This window comes from Salvelinus sp. IW2-2015, unplaced genomic scaffold (genome assembly GCF_002910315.2).
Source record: "Salvelinus sp. IW2-2015 unplaced genomic scaffold, ASM291031v2 Un_scaffold1460, whole genome shotgun sequence".
Lineage (NCBI taxonomy): Eukaryota > Metazoa > Chordata > Actinopteri > Salmoniformes > Salmonidae > Salvelinus > Salvelinus sp. IW2-2015.
Window position 1 is genome coordinate 193,868 of NW_019942921.1, and position 23,263 is coordinate 217,130.

The window sequence follows — 23,263 nt, forward strand, 5'->3', positions numbered from 1 at the left end:
TCTTATTTATGTATTTGCACCATGTTCACTGTGAGTCAAAGGCTCTGTCAAGAGTTGTGTTTTCAATGGGCATAATACTAAAGTAAATTGTTGAGAATAACTAAGGCCATCAAACAACTCTGGACCTCAAAGCCAGTTCCCCTCTAATCAGAGACAGATTTAGACTGTGTGCAATTATCAGCTAGAACAGAAAACAGCAGGCTCCGGACCTCGTAGGGTAAGAGTTGAGTAACCCTGATCWAGGAGATTTGATATCAGTGTAAAGACAGACACTTTCTCAAGGAGGCAGTATTCTGCAGAAATAAAAGTCCTTCCTGGTTCCACATTTACAATAGAGGGCTGACAGATACAGTAGTCCCAATGTACAGCCTTGCTTTACTGTATGGTCAAATATATTTAGAAAATGTGATTGTTCTTGAATTTCTAAGCTGAAGTAGACACATGATTTTGTCATGACTTAAGTTCTGGATATTAGTAAAAGATTAAGTGAATGGACAACCTATGTTATGGGATTTTCGATTACAGAACAGCAGCTAACTGTAATCAAACAATACTCATGCAGAGAACATCTTAACAAACCTGTTCCATTGTCACCTGGCTTCTTAGTATAATTTTAACACAGAATCATGCAATAAGGTTCCTGGACGAGTTGACTAGGCTACTTTGAATCTCTTGTATTGTTTCATGGATCGATAGGGACGATTATTTACGCCTTGACGACTGACAGGTGAATCCATCGATGCTGTAGTCTCTTGGCTCGATTACATTCCACTCTAGTCGGTAAGTTTATTTTAAAATGGCGGCTGAAGCACCAAGACAGGTATGTTATTACAAAGACTGGATAAACTTGCCAAGTGTATTTATCATTTAATTTTTACGTATACAAATTGTGTAGTTCTTTAGTGCTCTGTTGTAACATTTGAGCAAAACTATCAACTGTTCCATTTTGCTTGAATATAGGAAAAGGGAAGCATATAAACCGACGTATCAAAGAGACTTTGGCAAGTGCGCTATCGAGTCGTTAGCCAAGTTGACATTTGTGACACTTTTAAGCCACAAAAAATGCCACACTCGTACCGCTCGTATTTTGACCTGTTACTGCCGAATGACATGTTTTGTGTGTGTGTCATTGAGTCCTCTAAAAGTGTACTTAACGGAGACCATTTCCTCTATGAACGCCAAGCTACGCTGAGAGCGGAGGTGAGGGTGGGTTGCAGCAGCGCATCATCATCATGGACCACCGGAGGAGCCAACAGCAACCAGCCGCGTCGACAGCCCATCTGTAGCATCAACATGGCACATTCCACGGAGGGGACCAAAGACCGGAGAGGAAGCGAAAGTGGTACGTAGTCTGTTGTTGGCATTTTATTTAGGCTAGAAGTGGAGCTTGAGCAACAGGTGGCTGATGTTGCGGGCTATGCAAATGYGTAGTATATTTAATAAATAGGAATTATTATTGCCTATGACACACAATGCTGAACTAGGCAATGACAGTGTAGTTGCAAATGATCTGAAATTCATAATGATTGCCACTCCTTGACACTCTAGCGATGCATGCATTCAAATGAATAAAATGTGTTTGGACCAGCCTAATTTTGCATAGCCTGCTGCCTACAGTCACTGTGTTACTGAACAGGATTGTCTAGTCTCTACTCATTACATCTCCATTGATAATGAGATGAAAGGACAATGCAATTTTGAACTAGGTGTGTTCAGGGTGTGTTGAGGATTCACACTTGTCAAAATGAACAGGCCTAGACTCATTCAGTTTCACTGAGAGATGTTAAGTCTTCAGATTGTCATCTTCAGTGCAGTCACACTGTCAGTGTTGTGTGTACCAGAGATCCCTTTTTCATGGGTATGTGTTATAATTACAGTATTTTGTTCTCTAGTAGATTTGCATGGTGATGAGGAAGTGTAGCATCTAGTCTGTATTCTATCTCAAGCATTGTTATTTGTGTAGCCTGGTCATTGATAGTGTTCACAMATATGCCATTTAGCAGAAGCTTTTTATCTAAAGTGACTGCATCCATTTTATGTATGGGTGGTCCRGGGAATCGAACCCACTACCCTGGCATTACAAGTGCCATGCTCTACCAACTGAGCGACAAAGGATTTCCCTATTCATAAGTATGCAATGTCAATGTCTTTACTGTGAAGRTATAACCAACACAGGAAACATACTCATACTACTTTCAGGAACTGTCYCAATCATTCACATGCAGGCCACCAGTAGTAGAAATTACCAAAGACATATTTAATTTTTTTGTTACTTTCACCCCTTTTTCTCCCCAATTTCGTGGTATCCATTTGGTAGTTACAGTCTTTTGTCATTGCTGCAACTCCCATACGGACTCGGGAGAGGCGAAGGTTGAGAGCCGTGCGTCCTRRGAAACACAACCCAGCRAAGCCACACTGCCCGCTTAACCCGGAAGCCAGCCGCACCAATGTGTCGGAGGAAACACTGTACACCTGGCGACCATGTCAGCGTGCACTGCGCCCGGCCCACCACAGGAGTTGCTAGTGCGCGATGGGACGAGGACGTTCTTGCCGGCCAAACCCTCCCCTAACCCGGACGCTGGGCCAATTGTGCGCTGCCCCATGGGTCTCTCAGTTGTGACCGGCTGCGACAAAGCCTGGACTCGAACCAAGAATCTCTAGTGGCACAGCTAGCACTGCGATGCAGTGCCTTAGACCACTGCGCCACTCGGGAGGCCTCGCCAAACACAWCTTTAAYAAAATATATACAAAAATACTACCGTGAGGAAATGACAAAGAAGTGCAATGTCATTTCAGTTTCTTACCAGAGAATAAGAATGATATGGTGTAATTTTCATACATATAAAAATGAATTACCGCTCGTCCGCTCGGTGAATGTCCGGCTGGCTAAACAAACCATTATCGTGATTAATGATGATCAATGTTGTCATGGCAACGGATGTTGATTTAAAAAAAAATATATATATATATATATATATTTTTTTCTTCTTTCCGGTGGCTGAGGGGTTTAGATATTAAAATAAGCACATGCTTCAGTAGCACAGCAACAACCTGTGTGTGACTCGCTTGATAACTTCTTGATCAGGTTACAGCTGCATGGGGACTGTTACTGGGGCTTTAGGTGGGTTTAGTCTGTGGGAAATCACTGTTAAATTGGGTTTTACATATACTGAACTAAAATAAACGCAATATGCAATCATTTCTAAGATTTTACTGAGTTACAGTTCATATAAGGAAATCGGTCAATTTAAATCATTTCATTAGGTCCTAATCTATGMATTTCACATGACTGGGAAAACAGATATGCCTCTGTTGGTCACAAATCAAATCAAATCAAGTTTATTTTATATAGCCCTTCGTACATCAGCTAATATCTCGAAGTGCTGTACAGAAACCCAGCCTAAAACCCCAAACAGCAAGCAATGCAGGTGTAGAAGCACGGTGGCTAGGAAAAACTRCCTAGAAAGGCCAAAACCTAGGAAGAAACCTAGAGAGGAACCAGGCTATGAGGGGTGGCCAGTCCTCTTCTGGCTGTGCCGGTTGGAGATTATAACAGAACATGGCCAAAATGTTCAAAATGTTCATAAGTGACAAGCATGGTCAAATAATAATCAGGAATAAATGTCAGTTGGCTTTTCATAGCCGATCATTAAGAGTTGATAACAGCAGGTCTGGGACAGGTAGGGGTTCCATAACCGCAGGCAGAACAGTTGAAACTGGAACAGCAGCAAGGCCAGGTGGACTGGGGACAGCAAGGAGTCATCATGCCCGGTAGTCCTGACGTATGGTCCTAGGGCTCAGGTTCTCCGAGAGAGAGGGAGAAGGAGAGAATTAGAGAGCGCATACTTAAATTCACACAGGACACTGGATAAGACAGGAGAAGTACTCCAGATATAACCAACTGACCCTAGCCCCCCGACACATAAACTACTGCAGCATAAATACTGGAGGCTGAGACAGGAGGACAAATACCTTAAGAAAAGTAGGGGTGTGGATCAGAAAACCAGTCACTATCTAGTGTGGCCACCATTTGCCTCATGCATTTGCCTCATCTCCTTCACATAGTTGATCAGGCTGTTGATTGTGGCCTGTGGAATGTTGTCCTACTCCTCTTCAATGGCTGTACGAAGTTGCTGGATATTGGCGGGAACTGGAACACGCTGTCATACACGTTGATTCAGAGCATCCCAAACATGAGTGACATGTCTGGTATGTATGCAGGCCATGGAAGAACTGGGACATTTTCAGCTCCCGGGAATTGTGTACAGATCATTGCGACAATTCTCTGGCAACGACCCTGGTGGACATTCCTGCAGTCAGCATGCCAATTTCATGCTCCCTCAAAACTTGAGACATCTGTGGCATTGTGTTGTGTGACAAAACGGCACATTTTAGAGTGTCTTTTTATTGTCCCCAGCACAAGGTGCACCTGTGTAATGATCATGCTGTTTAATCAGCTTCTTGATATTATACACCTGTCAGGTGGATGGATTATCTTGGCAAAGGAGAAATGCTCACTAACAGGGATGTAAACACGTGTGCTCAAAATRTGAGAGAAATAAGCTTTTTCTACGTGTGGAACATTACTGTGATCTTTTATTTCAGCTCATGAATCATGGGACCAACACTTCACATGTTGCGTTTTTAATATATTTTTTTCAGTATTCTCCCATGTTTTTCWTCTTCTCTGGTAGCACTTGGTGACTATTGCTTTGTGCCAGGGGCAGTGTATCTATCTACACATGCTCTCTCCACACACACACTGGCGGCAGCAGCATAGTAWCTCTTCCAGTTCTGCCCAGAGACCTTGAACTCTCCTCTGAACTGAGGTATTTTATCACACAGACAGTTTCCGTCAGATCCATCTCCAAGCAGCATGTGGTGCAGCCAGTCGGGAAGCTCCACACACTGGCAGCACTGGAACTTTGCATGTCTGTGCCTCTTTCAAATCATTTTATTTGTCACATGCGCCGAATACAACCGGTGTAGACCTTAGAGTGAAATGCTTACTTTACAAGCCCTTTCCAATGTAATTGTAGTTTGACTGTGGTCAAGTCAAAGGGTTTCTAGAAGCTTGTGTCAATGCAATYCAAGCAAAGCACTGTCAGAACAAATTCACTCACTTACCGTTTTACTTTATTTTTTTTGGACAAATGCAATTTTTTTAATCATATCTAAGACTCCCATGAAATGCGATGATGCATGTGTTTCTGACAGTCTCCCTCCCCAGGGGTCTTCATATCACCCTTTATTTCCCTCTTCTGGACCTCAACAGTAAGGTCCCCTATACCCTTGACTCCCATACGGCCTTAGCCTAATTGCAGGGGCCCAGGCAGGCACATGGTACAAGACGCTCGTTCACATTTCAGGCTACGCTTGTGGATTCAGTTTCAGCCTGGTTACTGGCCGGATCCTCTCTCACCTCCCTGTATGTTTCTGCTCTATTGTTCCTGTTATCTGATGTCAGGATGAGGTGGTGAGGGAGGAGGAGGAGGAGGAGGAAGGAGGGGCATGGGAGGTGTCTCCTACTTTCATGGGTAATATACTGTRCTGGGTCAGTGATTGGTCTGTGGAGAACCTAATCCTTGTTTTAGACTCCTACTTTTTCTCAGTAGTTTGGTTAATGGAGCTTGACTTTTTTTTAGCTCTACTGACCTGTCAAACCAAAGCCCTCAAACTTAACTTGGACCTATAAGCCAGTTCCACTGCATTTTTTTCATTGTTCCCCTCTAATCAGGGACTGATTTAGACCTGGGACACCAGGTGTGTGCAATTAATTATCATATAGAACAGAGAACCAGCAGGCTCCGGACTTCGTAGGGTAAGAGTTGACTATCCATGGCAAATGTTATTTGAAAATGTTGTACTGAAAGAGAATATGTGAATATTAATGGAAGCTTTGAAATGTAAAAATATTTGTTACAGGCCATCAACTATCACTGTACCATATCACATAATATTATTATCACTACTAGTAGTGACTCTTGTCTATAATTCCTTGTTGGTTTCAGGTGTGGCTGGAGGTACCTTAATGGAGAACGGCACGGTCAGCTCCGACAACCATAACCACAGCAAGCCCCCCCTCATCCAGCACTCCCTGCACTATGGCAACCCCCAGCAGGGATCCGATGAGCAGGACCTGGACCAACACAGCCTAGCCTCCCAGGACTCTGGCATCCCTACCCTGGAGATCAACCACCCCGAGCACATCCACACTCAAGCAGGAGACTGTGGTCTTACCCTGGGTTCCAACCACAACGACCAGGGCCCTGCTACCCTCTCTCTAGACCAGTCTGGAGACAGCGTTGGCCTTCGCAAGTCCTCCACCTTCCCCCGCAGTGGCTACGACTCGGTGCGCCTCTTCAGCCCCGCCCCAAGGTCCGGCGCTGGCGGCGTGGGAGTCGTCACCACGGGGATGGGCGGCGTAGGAGGGGGAAACCTTAACCGCAGTGACGACATTTCGGTGTGCAGCGTGTCGAGCTTGAGCACGGAGCTCTCGGCCACGCTGTCGGCTTCCAACGAGGACATCCCGGACTTCATGGTCACCTCCGACTCCAGCGCCATCGTCACCCTGGAGACGGACGAGGGCGACGCCGCCCAATTCTCGGACGTCACTCTGTCGTCGTCGCCGGGCGGTGACATCGGAGGGGATCTGTGGAGCCCACGACGGGGACAGCTGGGGTCAGAGGAGGGCAGGCCCAAGAGGCTGGGGCCACTGGCTAGCTTCTTCAACAGGTACAATGGAAGTTATCACTCTGTGTGATCTTTGACAGTCTATTTAGGTCTGTGTGCATAACTGAATTTTAAGCTCAGGTCTCCCATTGACATAAGGCTCGATTTAGGAGAMGATTCAGTGCTTACAGTAAACACACACCTCATCTTTTCTCTACAGCTATACCACACTATACCACACTATACCACACTATACCACACTATACCACACTATGACAAAAGAAGACATTGCTCAAGATTACTGTGAAAAACTCACAAAACGTGTACACACTTCTCCACACTCCCAGAGTCCAGTACAGTCAACTTGTCTTGTGTAAAGTGTATATGACCTATGTAACATTTGATGGTTGAATGCATTCAGGCTTGAAGCCTCCAGTGTGAACTGGTCAAAAGCAGAGCTGGTTCAGCTTTTACTATGAATAACTTATTCCCCGTACGCCCCGTGAAATTGTGCTTGACAGGTGATGGCATTGGAGTCATAGGGAACCTGTTTACCTACACCTAAACACACCCCGTAATTGTTCAGTCACATTTAAAAAGAAAATATCGTAGCTAGGCACTCCAAGCGTAGAAGCGAACACACACACACCCACCCAATATCTACATAGTCGTCTGTTAATGTTTGAAGGACCTTTGGTGTACTTTTACAAACCGTTCATTGTAGCAGGTGTGTTGGTAGGGTTGGATTAAAAGCCTGCACACTGTGATGAACCTTGTGACTATGGTTACCAGTAAACTACCTGTAAGTCACTCTGGATAAGAGCTTCTGATAAAATGTTTCTTGAAAGTTACCAAAATGTACATTTACATTTTAGTCATTTAGCAGAAGACATCTAGTGGCCTTTTTGGGTACTTCAGATTATCACAGGTGTCTAATTAACTCTGTTCCTCTTGTGTGGCCATATGGCATGTCAAATTAATACAACAAATCACATACGATTTTAAAAATAAAAAATTAGAATGACAACGCTGTAAAACATTATCTTAAATATAAACGTCAACGCAGTGAATATCATTGATGTTTTAATATGAGAGTTTCAGCATGAAATATCCTTTATACCCTTAGTAAAATATAATGTATCAATATGTCTTTGTTGTCAATGTTTTGGGGTCAGACTGGTAGCAGTTGTGAAAAAAGTCCARAGTTGGATGAGTTGCAGATGTSATTGTTGATTAGATGCTTTTTTTCATTAATTTCATTATTTTCTCTTGAACCATATGTTCTATCTACTACAAASTCATGGACAGTATGAGCACAGGTATAAAAAATTAATTATATATATCTATATCGATTAAAAAAAAAAATATTCCAAGTATAAATGACCAAAGCTACCATGGATTGCCATAGATTACTGAAGATTTCGGTAACTTTGGTAAATTAAAAAACCTGCAAACCTACTTGTTAGTGTGGGAATTTCTCGGAGAAATAAAATACTAATTTAGATCACACAGTAGGATTTGATTAATCAATCTGGTTGAACTACAAAGGTCTCACGTTTAGCTCCCTCCTGCAAAAAATATCCTCCATGTAAAACGGCAAATAATGCATACAGAACAGAATTAGGCCGATACCGCTAATTATGAAAATCCAGAAAAAATACTTTAAATTCTACCACCTAAAAGGAAGCGATTCCCAAACCTTCCAAAAAGCCATCAGGTTCATCTCGCTGTAGGTGGAGAAGAGTCCCCTAAGCAAGCTGGTCCCGGGGCTCTGTTCACAAACAGACCCCACAGAGCCCCAGGACAGCAACACAATTAGACCCAACCAAATCATGAGAAAACAAAAAGATAATTACTTGACACATTGGAAAGAATTAATAAAAAAACATAGCAAACTAGAATGCTATTTGGACCTAAACAGAGACTACTGTGGCAGAATACCTGACCACTGTGGCTGACTCAAAYTTAAGGAAAGCTTTGACTATGTARGGACTATTGAGAGAGGCTGCCGTAGGCAGACCTGGCTCTCGAGAAGACAGGCTGTACACACTGCCCCTAAAATGAGGTGGAAACTGAGCTGCACTTCCTAACCTCCTGCCAAATGTATGACCATATTATTAGAGACACATATTTCCCTCAGATTACGCACAGACAGCAAATCCAATTTTGATCAACTCTCATATCTATTGGGTGAAATACCATTGTGTGCCATCACAGCAGCAAGATTTGTTACCTGTTGCCACAAGAAAAGGGCAACCAGTGAAGAACAAACCCCATTGTAAATATAAAATCTAATTGTATTTGTCACGTGCCAACAATGCAGTTTTAAGAAAAATTAGTGTTAAGTAAATAAAAATAACAAATAATTTAAGAGCATCAGTAAAATAACAGTAGCGAGGCTATATACAGGGGGTACCGGTACAGAGTCGATGTGCGGGGGCACCGGTTTGTCGAGGTAATATGTAGGTAGAGTTAAAGTGACTATGCATAGATGGTAACAAGAGTAGCAGCAGTGTAAAAGAGGGGGGGGGGGAAATGCAAATAGTCTGGGTAGCCATTTGAATAGCTGTTCAGGAGTCTTATAGCTTGGGGGTAGAAGCTGTTAAGCCTTTTGGACCTAGACTATATTATTTTATTTTCCCTTTTTTACTTAAACTATTTGGACGTCATTACAACACTGTGTATATAGCCATAATGACATTTGACATTTCTCTAATTCCTTAAACTTTTGAGTAATTTTTATTATCTATTTCACTTGCTTTGGCAATGTAAACATATGTTTCCCCAACCAATAAGGCCCTTTTGAATTGAGAGACACACACACAGCTGTATCCCAGCCTATCCCACTCTAATCCATTCAGCAAATTTAAATGAGATCTCCCCATGTGCCAACAATAGCTGCCTGCCAAGTGTGAACAGATCAATTTACATAGTTTGTTTTGTATGCCTCCCTCTAGTGTAATGATGGGTTTCAGGCCTATTTTTAAAATGACTCAGTGTATGGTCCTATGGTCATTGATAGCATTATCATAAAAACCTAGTCTGAAGTGTACGACAGTGTTTTTAAGTGGTTAAACGGCTGGTTTCACACCCCTCTCGATCACAACAGGGCTGTTTAGTGCAGTCCCTTTGGTATTTTCACTTCCTCTCACTCTGTTGCTAGTTCCCCTTCCTCTCCACAGACTTGTTTTCCTCAGCTCTCTGAGTAGCCCTCTTCTCTCTACTGGGGAGATTTCCTTTGCTCTGCCGCTCCCTCAGATCGTTTACTCTGTGTTTTCTCGCTCTCGCTCTCTCTCTCTCTCAATTCAAAGGGCTTTGTTGGCATGGGAAACGTATGTTCACATTGCCAAAACAAGTGAAATAAATAATAAACTCTGTTTACGCTGGCACATTCTTTCTTACCCCCCCCTTTGCTCAGTCAAACTCCTGTACTCTGAAGGCAGGGTGGTGGCAGAGTGGGCTGTGGTTAAGGATCTCTGACACAGAACACGCTCAGCACGGGTTACGTCTCAGATGTGGCTGTCTCTCTCCCTCTGTCTCTCTTTATTCTGCTGGATACAACTATGAACGTCAGGCTTGACTGAATGAGAGGAACTGCTTCATATCAGAGTTCTCTTTCTCTCTGGGTTTCTGAAAGAGAACTGTCCTGCCCTTACTGGGGATCTGAACAGCTTCTCAGTGGACAGGTTGTTCTGCTTTGGCATTGAGGATTGTGTTCGTTGTGGATGAACACACTGACTGGATGGCTGCCCCTTCACTGCTTCTCTTCATTGACAGGTCTGTATGTATGAGAGGGMTTTTCTGACCTTTCCTGCTTGTGTATAGTGTATACATATTGGCTTTAAAGTGGTCTATCCTAGACTTCTGTTTTCTACCCATTGTTTGCTGCTCGATTTGGAAAGAACACTTAACAAGGGGTTTAGTTTAGGCAAAGTGTGATTCTTTGTACCTGGTGTCATTGTTGAACATGMCCTGCAGAGGAAAAGTCCTGAATATTCTCTTACTACTCTGATATGTTAATGACTGTCATCTGTTTGGTTGTTTAGTGCAGTTATGAGAGAGCCATATTTGAGCCATATTTAAAAATGAGTTTTGATCAGTGATGGACATAAGTGCTGTTGTTGGCTCACCATTTAAAGAAGAAGATTGTGGCCAAGCTATAGGAGGAGAAATACTGAAGTTTTGGCGCAGGTACATCCGACTATCACTAGCTAACSTTAACTACCTAGCAAAAATAACATTCATATATATGATATATTTATTTTTTATATTTTTTTGAGACTCGATACTTGGAGTCATAGAATCGACATAATGTCAAAAGTAATATTCTGATACTCTAGTACAGGGGTAGGCAGCCCCGGGTCCCGGAGGGTAGGCAGCCCCGGTCCCGGAGGGGTAGGCAGCCCCGTCCCGGAGGGGTAGGCAGCCCCGGTCCCGGAGGGTAGGCAGCCCCGGTCCCGGAGGGGTAGGCAGCCCCGGTCCCGGAGGGGTAGGCAGCCCCGGTCCCGGAGGGGTCCGCAACCCCGGTCCTGGAGGGGTAGGCAACATCATGTTTTTGATTGAACCAACCAGGAAGACCAGGGGTGTTGAATTTAGGAAATCACTAAACTGATCAATTAGCCCAGTTGGTCAGGTGTGGTGCTTAGTTGGAACAAAACCCTGCAGTATCTGCGGGCACCCCAGGAACATGTTGCCTATCCCTGCTCTACGGAATCGACCCCCCCATCCCTAATAGAACAGTGTCAAGGATGCTCTGTAAGGTGTTTCAGAGCTGGGTGTTTCCAGCACCCAGCTCTGCACTCAAGCCCTCACCTGTCAAGTTCTTTCATCACAGCAGTATATCATGGGTTACTGCAGTTCAAGACTTTGTCTAGTGCTTAGCTCCCTTCTTTACTAATTGATTTATTTTCCCTTCAGGAAGGTAGGTAGGTGATTGAGAACAAATTATATTTAAAATATAAATATATAATATCACGGCCGGATTGTGATTGGAGTCCCATAGGGCAGCGCAACAATTGGCCCAGCGTGTCCGGTTTGGCCGAGGTGTCATTGTAATAAGAATGTTCTTAATTGACTTGCCTAGTTAAATAAAAGGTTAAATAAAAAAAATATATATTATATTTTGGATGGATTCGAATCTAATCTATCCTTAGATGCAGCATGCCGGGCAATGTTTATTTTTTTATCCTTGTTTTGTTGTTGTGGTCAATAATCAATTCCCATATGCTAGATATTTCCTTATTCAAATGACGGGGTTTCGTGTGTGTTTGTTTGCCGGTCGCAGTGTTTGGGTTGATTTGAGAGAGTTCCTGCATCACGTTGTCATACAGGTTCCTAACAGCTGAGGAAATGGGGTCTAGAGCTATACTCATCTAAAATGAGTGACAAAGCAAAAAATGTTTTACATAAAAAATTAAAAAAATAAACAAATAACTGATATTAAATTTCATAAGTATTCAGACCCTTTACTCAGTACTTTGTTGAAGAACTTTGGCAGCGATTACAGCCTTGAGTCTTCTTGGGTATGACGCTACAAAGCTTGGCACACCTGTATTTAGGGAGTTTTCTCCCATTCTTCTCTGCTTAGGTCTCTCCAGAGATGTTCAAGTCCGTGCTCTGGCTGGGCATTCAAGGACATTCCAAGACTTGTCCAGAAGCCACTCTTGCGTTGTCTTGGCTGTGTGCTTAGGGTTGTTGTCCTGTTGGAAGGTGAACCTTCGCCCCAGTCTGAGGTTGCTGTGCGCTCTGGAGAAGGTTTTCATCAAGGATCGTTCTGTACTTTGCTCAGTCATCTTTCGCTCGATCCTGACTGTCTCCCAGTCCCTGCCGCTGCATAACATCCCCACAGCATGATGCTGCCACCACCATGCTTTACCATATGGATGGTGCCAGGTTTCATCCAGATGTGATGCTTGGCATTCAGGCCAAAGAATTCAATCTTGGTTTCATCAGACCAGAGAATCTTGTTTCTCATGGTCTGAGAGTCTTTTAGGTGCCTTTTGGCAAACTCCAAGCGGGCTGTCATCTGCCTTTTACTGAGGAGTGGCTTCTGTCCGGTCACTCTACCATAAAGACTTGATTGGTGGAGTGCTGCAGAGATAGTTCTCCCATCTCCACAGAGGAACTCTGGAGCTCTGTCAGAGTGACCATCGGGTTCTTGGTCACCTGATCAAGGCCCTTCTCCCCCGATTGCTCAGTTTGGCCGGGCGGCCAGCTCTAGGAAGAGTCTTAGTGGTTCCAAACTTCTTCCATTTYGGAATGATGGAGGCCACTCTGTTCTTGGGGACCTTCAATGCTGCAGACATTTTTTGGTACCCTTGCCCAGATCTGTGCCTTGACCCAATCCTGTCTCGGAGCTCTATAGACAATTCCTTTGACCTCATGGCTTGGTTGTTGCTCTGACATGCACTGTCACACTGTGTGGGCCTTTCCAAATCATGTCCAATCAATTACATTTACCACAGGTGGACTCCAATCAAGTTGTAGAAACATCTCAATGATGATCAATGGAAACTTGAAGCACCTGAGCTCAATTTGAGTCTCATTGCAAAGGGTCTGAATACTTATGTAAATAAGGTATTTCTCTTTTTGTAGTTTTAATAAATTTCTAAAACCTGTTTTCACTTTGTTATTATGGGGTATTGTGTGTAGATTGCTGAGGATTTTGTATTTAATTCATTTTAGATTAAAGCTGTAACATAACAATGTGGAAAAAGTCAAGGGGTCTGAATACTTTCCGACGGTACTATATACACGTGATATGATATACATTTACACAGTACTAGTCAAAGGTTGACACACCTACTCATTCAAGGGTTTTTCTTTATTTTTTTTAAAATGTTCTACATTGAAGTATACTAGACTAGGTTGGGTGATTGTGGAGGCCAGGTCATCTGATGCAGCACTCCATCACTCTCCTTCTTGGTCAAATAGCCCTTACACAGCCTGGAGGTGTTGGGTCATTGACCAGGCGAAAAACAAATAGTCCCTCTTAGCGCAAACCAGATGGGATGGCGTATTGCTGCAGATTGCAGTGGTAGCCATGCTGGTTAAGTGTGCCTTGAATTCTAAATGAATCACCGACAGTGTCACCCAGTAAAGCACCATCGCACCACAACACCTCCTCCTCCATGCTGCACGGTTGGAACCACACATGCGGAGATCATCCGTTCACCTACTCGGCGTCTCACAAAGACACTGCGGTTGGAACCCAAAATCTCAAATATGGACTCATTAGACCAAAGGACAGATTTCCACCAGTCTAATGTCCATTGCTCGTGTTTCTTGGCCAAGCAAGTCTCTTTTCATTATTGGTGCCTTTAGTAGTGGTTTCTTTGCAGCAATTTGACCATGAAGGCCTGATTCACACAGTCTCCTCTGAACAGTTGATGTTGAGATGTCTGTTACTTGAACTCTGTGAAGCATTTATTTGGGCTGCAATGTCTGAGGCTGGTAACTCTAATGAATGTATCCTCTGCAGCAGAGGTAACTCTGGGTCTTCCTTTCCTGTGTGTGGTCCTCATGAAACCAGTTTCACCATTGATGGTTTTTGGACTGCACTTGAAGAAACTTTCAAAGTTCTTAAAATTATTCGTATTGACTGACTTCATGTCTTGAAGTAATGGACTGTCGTTTCTCTGTTTATTTGAGCTGTTCTTGCCATAATATGGACTTGGTCTTTAACCAAATAGGGCTATCTTCTGTATACCACCCTACCTTGTCACAAACACAACTGATTGGCTCAAACGCATAAAAATTCCACAAATACATTTTTAATTAGGCACACCTGTTAATTGAAATGCATTCCAGGTGACTACTCATGAATCTAGTTGAGAGAATGCCAGGAGTGTGCAAAGCTGTGGCTACTTTGAAGAATCTCAAAATAAAAGATATAAAAAATGTAATACTTTTTTGGTTACTGCAATTGATTCCATGTGTGTTATTTCATAGTTTTGCTGTCTTCACTATTATTATACAATGTAGGTAATAGTGCAAATAAGAAAAACCCCATGGATGGGGGGTTTTTCAACGCACAGCCGGGTGCGTTGCTACTGTGTCAGTGGCTGCCGGGCCCGTGCGTTGTTACTGTGTCAGTGGCTGCCGGGCCCGGTGCGTTGTTACTGTGTCAGTGGCTGCCGGCCCGGTGCGTTGTTACTGTGTCAGTGGCTGCCGGGCCTGGTGCGTTGTTACTGTGTCAGTGGCTGCCGGGCCGGTGGTTGTTACTGTGTCAGTGGCTGCCGGGCCTGGTGCGTTGTTACTGTGTCAGTGGCTGCCGGGCCTGGTGCGTTGTTCATGTGTCAGTGGCTGCCGGGCCTGGTGCGTTGTTACTGTGTCAGTGGCTGCCGGGCCTGGTGCGTTGTTACTGTGTCAGTGGCTGCCGAGCCTGGTGGTTGTTACTTGTGTCAGTGGCTGCCGAGCCTGGTGCGTTATCTTTTTATTGGCATTATGTTTGGGAACAAGCAGCCATGCTGCTGTAAGACCACCACCAACCAAGTTTTCCGTCCACACAGCCCCTAGTGCACGTTGCTGTTCCTCGCACACAGCCCCTAGTGCAGTTGCTGTTCCGTCCACACAGCCCCTAGTGCACGTTGCTGTTCCTGTCCACACAGCCCCTAGTGCACGTTGCTGTTCCGTCCACACAGCCCCTAGTGCACGTTGCTGTTCCGTCCACACAGCCCCTAGTGCACGTTGCTGTTCCGTCCACACAGCCCCTAGTGCACGTTGCTGTTCCGTCCACACAGCCCCTAGTGCACGTTGCTGTTCCGTCCACACAGCCCCTAGTGCACGTTGTGCTGCTGTCCGTCCACACAGCCCCTAGTGCACGTTGCTGTTCCGTCCACACAGCCCCTAGTGCACGTTGCTGTTCCCTCCACACAGCCCCTAGTGCACGTTGCTGTTCCGTCCACACAGCCCTAGTGCACGTTGCTGTTCCGTCCACACCCCTTTTGACATTTAACCAAGGATGAGGTCCAGCAAGCAAAAGAGGTTGTGTAATGATATTCTTCATGATGAGAAACGAAAATAAAAGTTTGGCAGATTCAAAACATTTTTTTTTATTGTCCAGTTTTTGTCGTCACATCGACCACCTTGTCAAATGTTTTCTATTGCTTGCTTGCATTAGAATGGAAAACATGAAGTGTTTGGCATGAAGGTGACGCGTGCCCTCATTGTGAAGGTGCGTTCGTGCGTCACAAAACATGTTTCTTGATAAGGCATGTAAGTTTGAAGGAACATTTTGTGCATACTGGCGATACATAGGCACCTCACCTGTCATTTATCTACACTGAAAAAATATCATCGCAACATGTAAGGTGTTGGTCCCATGTTTCATGACCGGAAATATAAAGATCCCAGAAAATGTCCAAAAAGCATATTTCTCTCAAATATTTGGCACAAATTTTGTTTACATCCCTGTTAGTGAGCATTCTCCCTTTGTCAAGATAATCCATCCACCTGACCGGTGCGGCATATCAAGAAGCTGATTAAATTCAACTGCATGATCATTACACAGGTGTACCTTGTGCTGGGGACAATAAAAGGCCACTCTAAAATGCGCAATTTTGTCCCACAATACCAGAGATGTCTCACGTTTGAGGGAGCGTGCATTGGTATGCTGACTGTAGGAATGTCCACCAGAGCTGTTGCCAGAGAATTTTATCTTAATTTCTCTACCCTAAATCACCTCCAATGTCATTTTAGAGAATTTGGCAGTACGTCCAACCGGCCTCACAACCGTAGACCATGTGTATCATGCATGCCACCCAGTATGCGAAATGGATTCCGAAACAGCATGTACAGGACCTCCACATCCGGCATCTTCACCTGCGGGATCGTCCGAGTGAGGAGTATTTCCGTCTGTAATAAAGCCCTTTTGTGGGTAACAACTCATTCTGATTAGCTGGTGGGTTGGCKTATGCCCTCCCAGGCCCACCCACGGCTGAGCCCCTGCCCAGTCATGTGAAATCCATAGATTAGGGCCTAATTTATTTCTATTGACTGATTTCCTTGTATGAACTGTAACTCAGTAAAYTCTTTGAAATTGTTGCATGTTTGTTGCAATTTGATTTGATGTTGTTCCCTGGACCCAGAATAATCAGACAGATCACCGATAATGGTCATGAACCTTCACTTGGGCAACTGGAGTTACCAATTTCACAAAGGTGCAGAATGTTCCGGTTCAAACAATGCCTGGCAGCATGTAGTCTAGGGGTTAAGAGTGTTGGCCAGTAACCAAGAGGTCGCTGGTTCGAATCCCCAAGCTGGCAAGGTGATAWACATATGCCGTTCTGCCCTTGAGCAAGGCAGTTAAACCCCCCCCCAGCGCCGACGACATAGATGTGTCTATTAAGGCAGCCCTCCGCACCTCCCTGATTCAGAGGTTTCTTTCTATTTTTCTTCTCTATATAGCCTGGTTAACTAACCAGACTGGGAAGTCAAACAATGGTGACCACTGGTAGGTCTAGTTAAGCTAACCAAGCTAGCTTTTAGAGACCTTTCAGATATAAACTACAGTTTTGAGTTAGTTGTGAAAGCCAGAATGGCACCGGTGCCAATGATAATCCACATCTTTGCCTCTCATCCACGTCATTGCATTTTCTCTCCTGCCTTTTTAAGAAGTAGCAGGTCCCTCTTCTTCTTTTATGTAACGATGAAGGACATCTGAATGTCATTGTAGGTTACTTTGAACTGGCTAGAAGTTCTGTTTGTCTAGTGCAGTAATTTTTTTTGCAGTGTGCTTTGAAGTAGAGTGAGATTGTTTTTCAGCCAGACCAACTACTCATTGGCTAGTTCCTGGCCGCGGTCTTGTTGGTCTTGGCAACCATTAGGCAGGTTCAAGGGTACACATCTAGACACTTCGATAGGCRGGAAAAGTAGGGAGACATTTCACAACGGGAAGAAGCAAGGCCCTGTCCTGTATCTCTACGTTTTGAAGCCAGTTAAGACTGGTTCCATTAGGGTGGGTCAGGGGTCAAACCGGTCATATCAAACAGRCGTCATTCTCTCACCGGTATCCTCCAGAGTCTCTCGGGTGATAAACTGACCAACAGGTTATGGTGTACCTCACTCTGCAGTTTTGATTCAATCATCGACACATTTTGCCAGCTGTCTGTGTGAGAGTCAGGGAGCAGGTATTGATTATTGGATATGTGGTCAACGACGTGCCACAAAGTAAAATGCTTTGTTACAGTGAATTTGAGTGTGTCCTAACGTTACCTTTCCAGAGTTACGGTGCTGTATGGGTAGTGGATTCATTATTCATTAAACATTTTATTTAACTAGGCAYGTCAGTMAAGAACAAATTCTTATTTTCAATGACGGCCTAGGAACAGTGGGTTAACTGCCTTGTTCAGGGGCAGAACGACATATTTTTACCTMGTCAGCTCAGGGATTTGATCTAGCAACCTTTCGGTTACTGGCCCAACGCTCTAACCACTAGGCTACCTGCCGCCCTAATATTCCTTATTCATAATATACTTTCTGGGTTGGTCATTTGTGCTCATAGTAACTTAGTCATCCATTTAAATTAAAAGGACTTATGTCACGAACTAAATAAATAACTTTCTTTTTTTATCCAGTGTTTTTTTTATATCCGGAATTGCTTTTCACTCTGACRCCAGTGATGACTCTAAAGGTTCTGCTTTCTAACCATTGGTAGTAACCTTACCGGTCTGTTAGCACTTTGGCTAACAGAAAAGAGAAGCTCACTCCACCGGAAAACAGGAAATGAACTGGATGGCATCATGCCATTTTATAGGCTGTTATCTCACCTCTATTAACGACAAGGAAATTGGCTCTTTTCACTCTCGGTTCCAGTTTTTTTTWAATTGAAGCCAGCCATTGTCTCTTTGTGTATCCTGAAGCACTATGTTGATGGTGAAATGAAAAAGCTAAGTGCAGTATTATTAAAGGATATGAAGACCACTTGCGTTTTGGTTCTAAACATCATCCAGCCCAGCTAAACATACTGTTCTGACTGTCCTTCTCTTAGCCTATTAGAACGTCTTATGCAGTACTCGGTACTACAAACTAGAGGTCGAACGATTATGATTTTTCAACGCCGATACCGATTATTGGAGGACCAAAAAAAGCAGATGCCGCTTTTTATTTAATTGTAATAATGACAATTACAACAATACTGAATTAACACTTTTATTTTAACTTAATATAATACATAAATAAAATCAATTTAGCCTCAAATATGAACCAAAACCAAAATGAAACATGTTCAATTTGGTTTAAATAATGCAAAAACAAAGAGTTGGAGAAGAAAGTAAAAGTGCAATATGTGCCATGTAAGAAAGCTAACGTTTAAGTTCCTTGCTCAGAACATGAGAACATATGAAAGCTGGTGGTTCCTTTTAACATGAGTCTTCAATATTCCCAGGTAAGAAGTTGTAGTTATTATAGGACTATTTTTCTCTATTATTCCATTTTGTATTTCATTAACCTTTGACTATTGGATGTTCTTATAGGCACTTTAGTATTGCCAGTGTAACAGTATAGCTTTCGTCCCTCTCCTCGCCCTTACCTGGGCGCGAACCAGGAACACACAGACAACAGCCACCCTCGAAGCATCGTTACCCATCGCTCCACAAAAGCCGTGGCCCTTGCAGAGCAAGGGGAACAACTACTCCAAGGTCTCAGAGAGAGTTGCGTCACCAATTGAAACACTATTAGCGCGCACCCCGCTAACTAGCTAGCCATTTCACATCGGTTACACCAGCCTAATCTCGGGAGTTGATAGGCTTGAAGTCATAAACGGCTCAATGCTTGAAGCACAGGGAAGAGCTGCTGGCAAACGCACGAAAGTGCTGTTTGAATGAATGCTTACGAGCCTGCTGCTGCCTACCACCGCTCAGTCAGACTGCTCTATCAAGTCATAGACTTAAATATTACATAACACACAGAAATATGAGCCTTAGGTCATTAATATGGTAAAATCCAGAAACTATCATTTCGAAAACAAAACGTTTATTCTTTCAGTGAAATACGGGACCGTTTTGTATTTTATCTAACGGGTGGCATCCATAAATCTAAATATTCCTGTTACATTGCACAAACTTCAAAGTTATGTCATAATTACATAAAATTCTGGCAAATTAGTTCGCAATGAGCCAGGCGGCCCAAACTGTTGCATATACCCTGACTCTGCGTGCAATTAACGCAAGAGAAGTGACACAATTTCCCTAGTTTAATATTGCCTTCTAACCTGGATTTCTTTTAACTAAATATGCAGGTTTAAAAAAATATACCTCTGTGGGTTGATTTTATGAAAGGCATTGATGTTCATGGTTAGGTACATTTGTGCAACGATTGTGCTTTTTTCGCAAATGCGCTTTTGTTAAGTCATCCCCCGTTTGGCGAAGTTGGTCTTCACACAGTTCGCAACGAGCCAGGCGGCCCAAACTGCTGCATATACCCTGACTCTGTTGCACAGAACGCAAGAGAAGTGACACAATTTCCCTAGTTAAAATAAATTAATGTTAGCAGGCAATATTAACTAAATATGCAGGTTTAAAAATATATACTTGTGTATTATTATTATGATGATTATGATTTTAAGAAAGGCGTTGATGTTTATGGTTAGGTACACATTGGTGCAACGACAGTGCTTTTTTCGCGAATGCGCTTGTTAAATAACCGTTTGGCGAAGTAGGCTATGATTCAATGATAAATTAACAGGCACCGCATCGATTATATGCATCGCAGGACAAGCTAGATAAACTAGTAATATCATCAACCATGTGTAATTAACTAGTGATTATGTTAAGATTAATTGTTTTTTATAAGATGCGTTTAATGCTAACTAGCACCTTACCGTGGCTCCTTGCTGCACTCGCATAACAGGTAGTCAGCCTGCCACGCAGTCTCCTCATGGAGTGTAATGTAATCGGCCATAATCTGTGTCCAAAAATGCCGTTTACCGATTGTTATGAAAACTTGAAATCGGCCCTAATTAATCGGCCATTCCGATTTAATCGGTCGACCTCTACTACAAACTTGTGTCCAATGGAACACGTGAGAACATTTTCCTTTATTGAATAAGACTTAATTGCCAGACTTAATTTCTAGTAAATGATTAGCCAGACTTATAAATGAATGATATGTAACCCATTGATTCTTGAAGATTATACCTTGAGAAATACCTTTCCATCCTAGATCAACAGTTGTACCCCTTCAGAACGCAAAATATAAGCTTGTTTTACTACAATGTAGAAGCCTCAACATGGTTAAAACGATAATGTTGATACCATGGATAGTAGTCATTGCATTAATAGCCCTGTCTATGAATTTGAGAGTGGTTACATTTCTCCAGCCCTATCCCTCAGCTTTTTACCAAAACAGTGGGAGGATGGCCTACTTTATTATTTCAGCTGTGGATTGCCTCTTTAATGCCAACCCCACAGATTATTATCTTCCTTACGCTGTGCTCTAGCTTACCTACTTTAAGTCAAGACGTTATTTTAAATGGAGGTGTAGCCTAGTCCTCTGTCGCTGACCCTGTCCTGCTCTGTCGCTGACCCTGTCCTGCTCTGTCGCTGACCCAGTCCGCTCTGTCGCTGACCCCGTCCTGCTCTCGGTCGCTGACCCCGTCCTGCTCTGTCGCTGACCCCGTCCTGCTCTGTCGCTGACCCCGTCCTGCTCTGTCGCTGACCCCGTCCTGCTCTGTCGCTGACCCGTGACTGCTCTGTCGCTGACCCCGTGACTGCTCTGTCGCTGACCCGTGACTGCTTCTGTTACTGTCCTGCCTCCAGTCCTCATATGGTTTAGCTGGGTCTTTAAAAGTCCACTGGTTCGTTGTGTGGCTTTGTTTAAATCCATGAATTCCACTAGCGTGCTTGTCTCACTCATGCACCACACACACCAGCCATTGTATTGTCGTTGTTCTTAGCCTCAGGGTTGACCTAGTAGTGGAGTGACTGTGTATGTGCACGCAGCTTTGGCTCTGTGTTTTATGTCCTAATTTCTATGTTCTCTCTCTCTCTCAGGAGTCTGTTTTCTAAGAAAGTGAAGGACACTGTGCCAGTGGAGCAGAAGGACACAGGCTGGAAGCTGTTTGGTAGGGTCCCCCCTAGAGATGGCTCGGTGAAGGAGCCCCAGAAAAAACACAAGGTACACACACACACACACACACACACACACACACACACACACACACACACACCATGAAATAAACCTTTACCCTCTTCACTGTGTCCTACTTCACAAAATCACCTCATTTGTTAATCCATGTTATCTGTAAGTTGCCATTGATTACCAATACAAGCCACTACCCCTCAGTAATATGGATCACACTGACACTGTGGCTCAGCTGAGACCGCTGGGGGCAAAAGGTCAGCGTTGATTCGATTAGGATCTCTAATCTTCCAAGAGCTTTGGTATATGTAACCTAATGGGACCCTGTGATCTGAGGGTCAAAATCATGACCTGGTCGCATTCACAGGTTTGCAGATGTTATCGCTGAGAAATTCTTCTGTTTCTAGGTCCAACATTGCAGTAATACCTAACAATAAAAAATGAAATATAAATATATATATATATAACCAAGAGCTGGGCTGTTTAAACTAGCAACGATCACAACAAAGTACTGTTCTTATTTAATCAACACTGTTAACAACAAGCATATTAAAGTTATAATATTGTAGAGTACAATCTAATGATTAGTTGAATGTCATTCATAATGGCATAGGCTAAACAAAAATAGGTTTAGACCATTTATTATCGCCCTCTTCAATTGACCAGTATTTCACTACATTCTAGAGCAGTGAGTGAACACCCTACATATYAAGTGGGTGAAACGGTATGTAAACTTTATTAAAATGACCAGTGTTCAATGACTCTATGTACATYGGGCAGCAGCCTCTAAGGTTCTGGGCAGGGTACTGGGTGGAGACCAGCTAGTGGTGACTATTTAACAGTCTGGTGGCCTGGAGATAGAAGCTGTTTCTCAGTCCCAGCTTTTATGCACCTGTACTATTTCCAGATGGTAGCAGCGTGAGCAGACGGTGGCTGAGATCGATCTTCTTAGCTTTCTTGTGATACCGGGTGCTGTAGATGTCCTGGAGGGCAGGCAGTGTGCCCCCCGGTGATGCTTTGGGCTGGTCAGGGAGGAATTTTGTGTCTGTTTGCAGCTGGACTCGCATCCTGTTCCCCTGTGTTACACACAKACACACACACACACAGTTAGTGTACTAAAGTGATCTTCACAGCTGTGGTTCAAAGGTCAAGCGGTAATGTTATCGAGCTAAATGCATGTGTTTTAGACCCATAAATATCATGAAGTCAATCAAGCGTCGGATTGCTTAGATAAAACACTGAAATATTTACTTTACTTAGAACGGCAGTATGAGGGTCTGTTACCTGCTCTGTGTCTAAAGACATCCTCCTCACGGTGTTGACATACCTGTGGTAGGCCTTTACTTAGAACGGCAGTATGAGGGTCTGTTACCTGCTCTGTGTCTAAAGACATCCTCCTCACGGTGTTGACATACCTGTGGTAGGCCTTTACNCCTTTACTTAGAACGGCAGTATGAGGGTCTGTTACCTGCTCTGTGTCTAAAGACATCCTCCTCACGGTGTTGACATACCT

At 43.6% G+C, this 23,263-nt stretch overlaps 1 protein-coding gene across 1 annotated transcript in view; it reads left to right on the plus strand.

The window, feature by feature from the left end:
• Positions 1-766: 766 nt before the first annotated feature.
• The window catches only part of LOC112070916 (TBC1 domain family member 14), a gene marked incomplete at its 3' end in the record, with an annotated part of 40,806 nt that continues 18,309 nt past the window's right edge, over positions 767-23,263 (plus strand). Inside the window, exons 1-4 of the mRNA XM_024138371.1 lie at positions 767-820; positions 1,184-1,342; positions 6,012-6,735; positions 21,663-21,786. Coding sequence (XP_023994139.1) covers positions 1,294-1,342; positions 6,012-6,735; positions 21,663-21,786 — 897 coding nt within the window. The remainder of the gene's footprint in view (positions 821-1,183; positions 1,343-6,011; positions 6,736-21,662; positions 21,787-23,263) is intronic.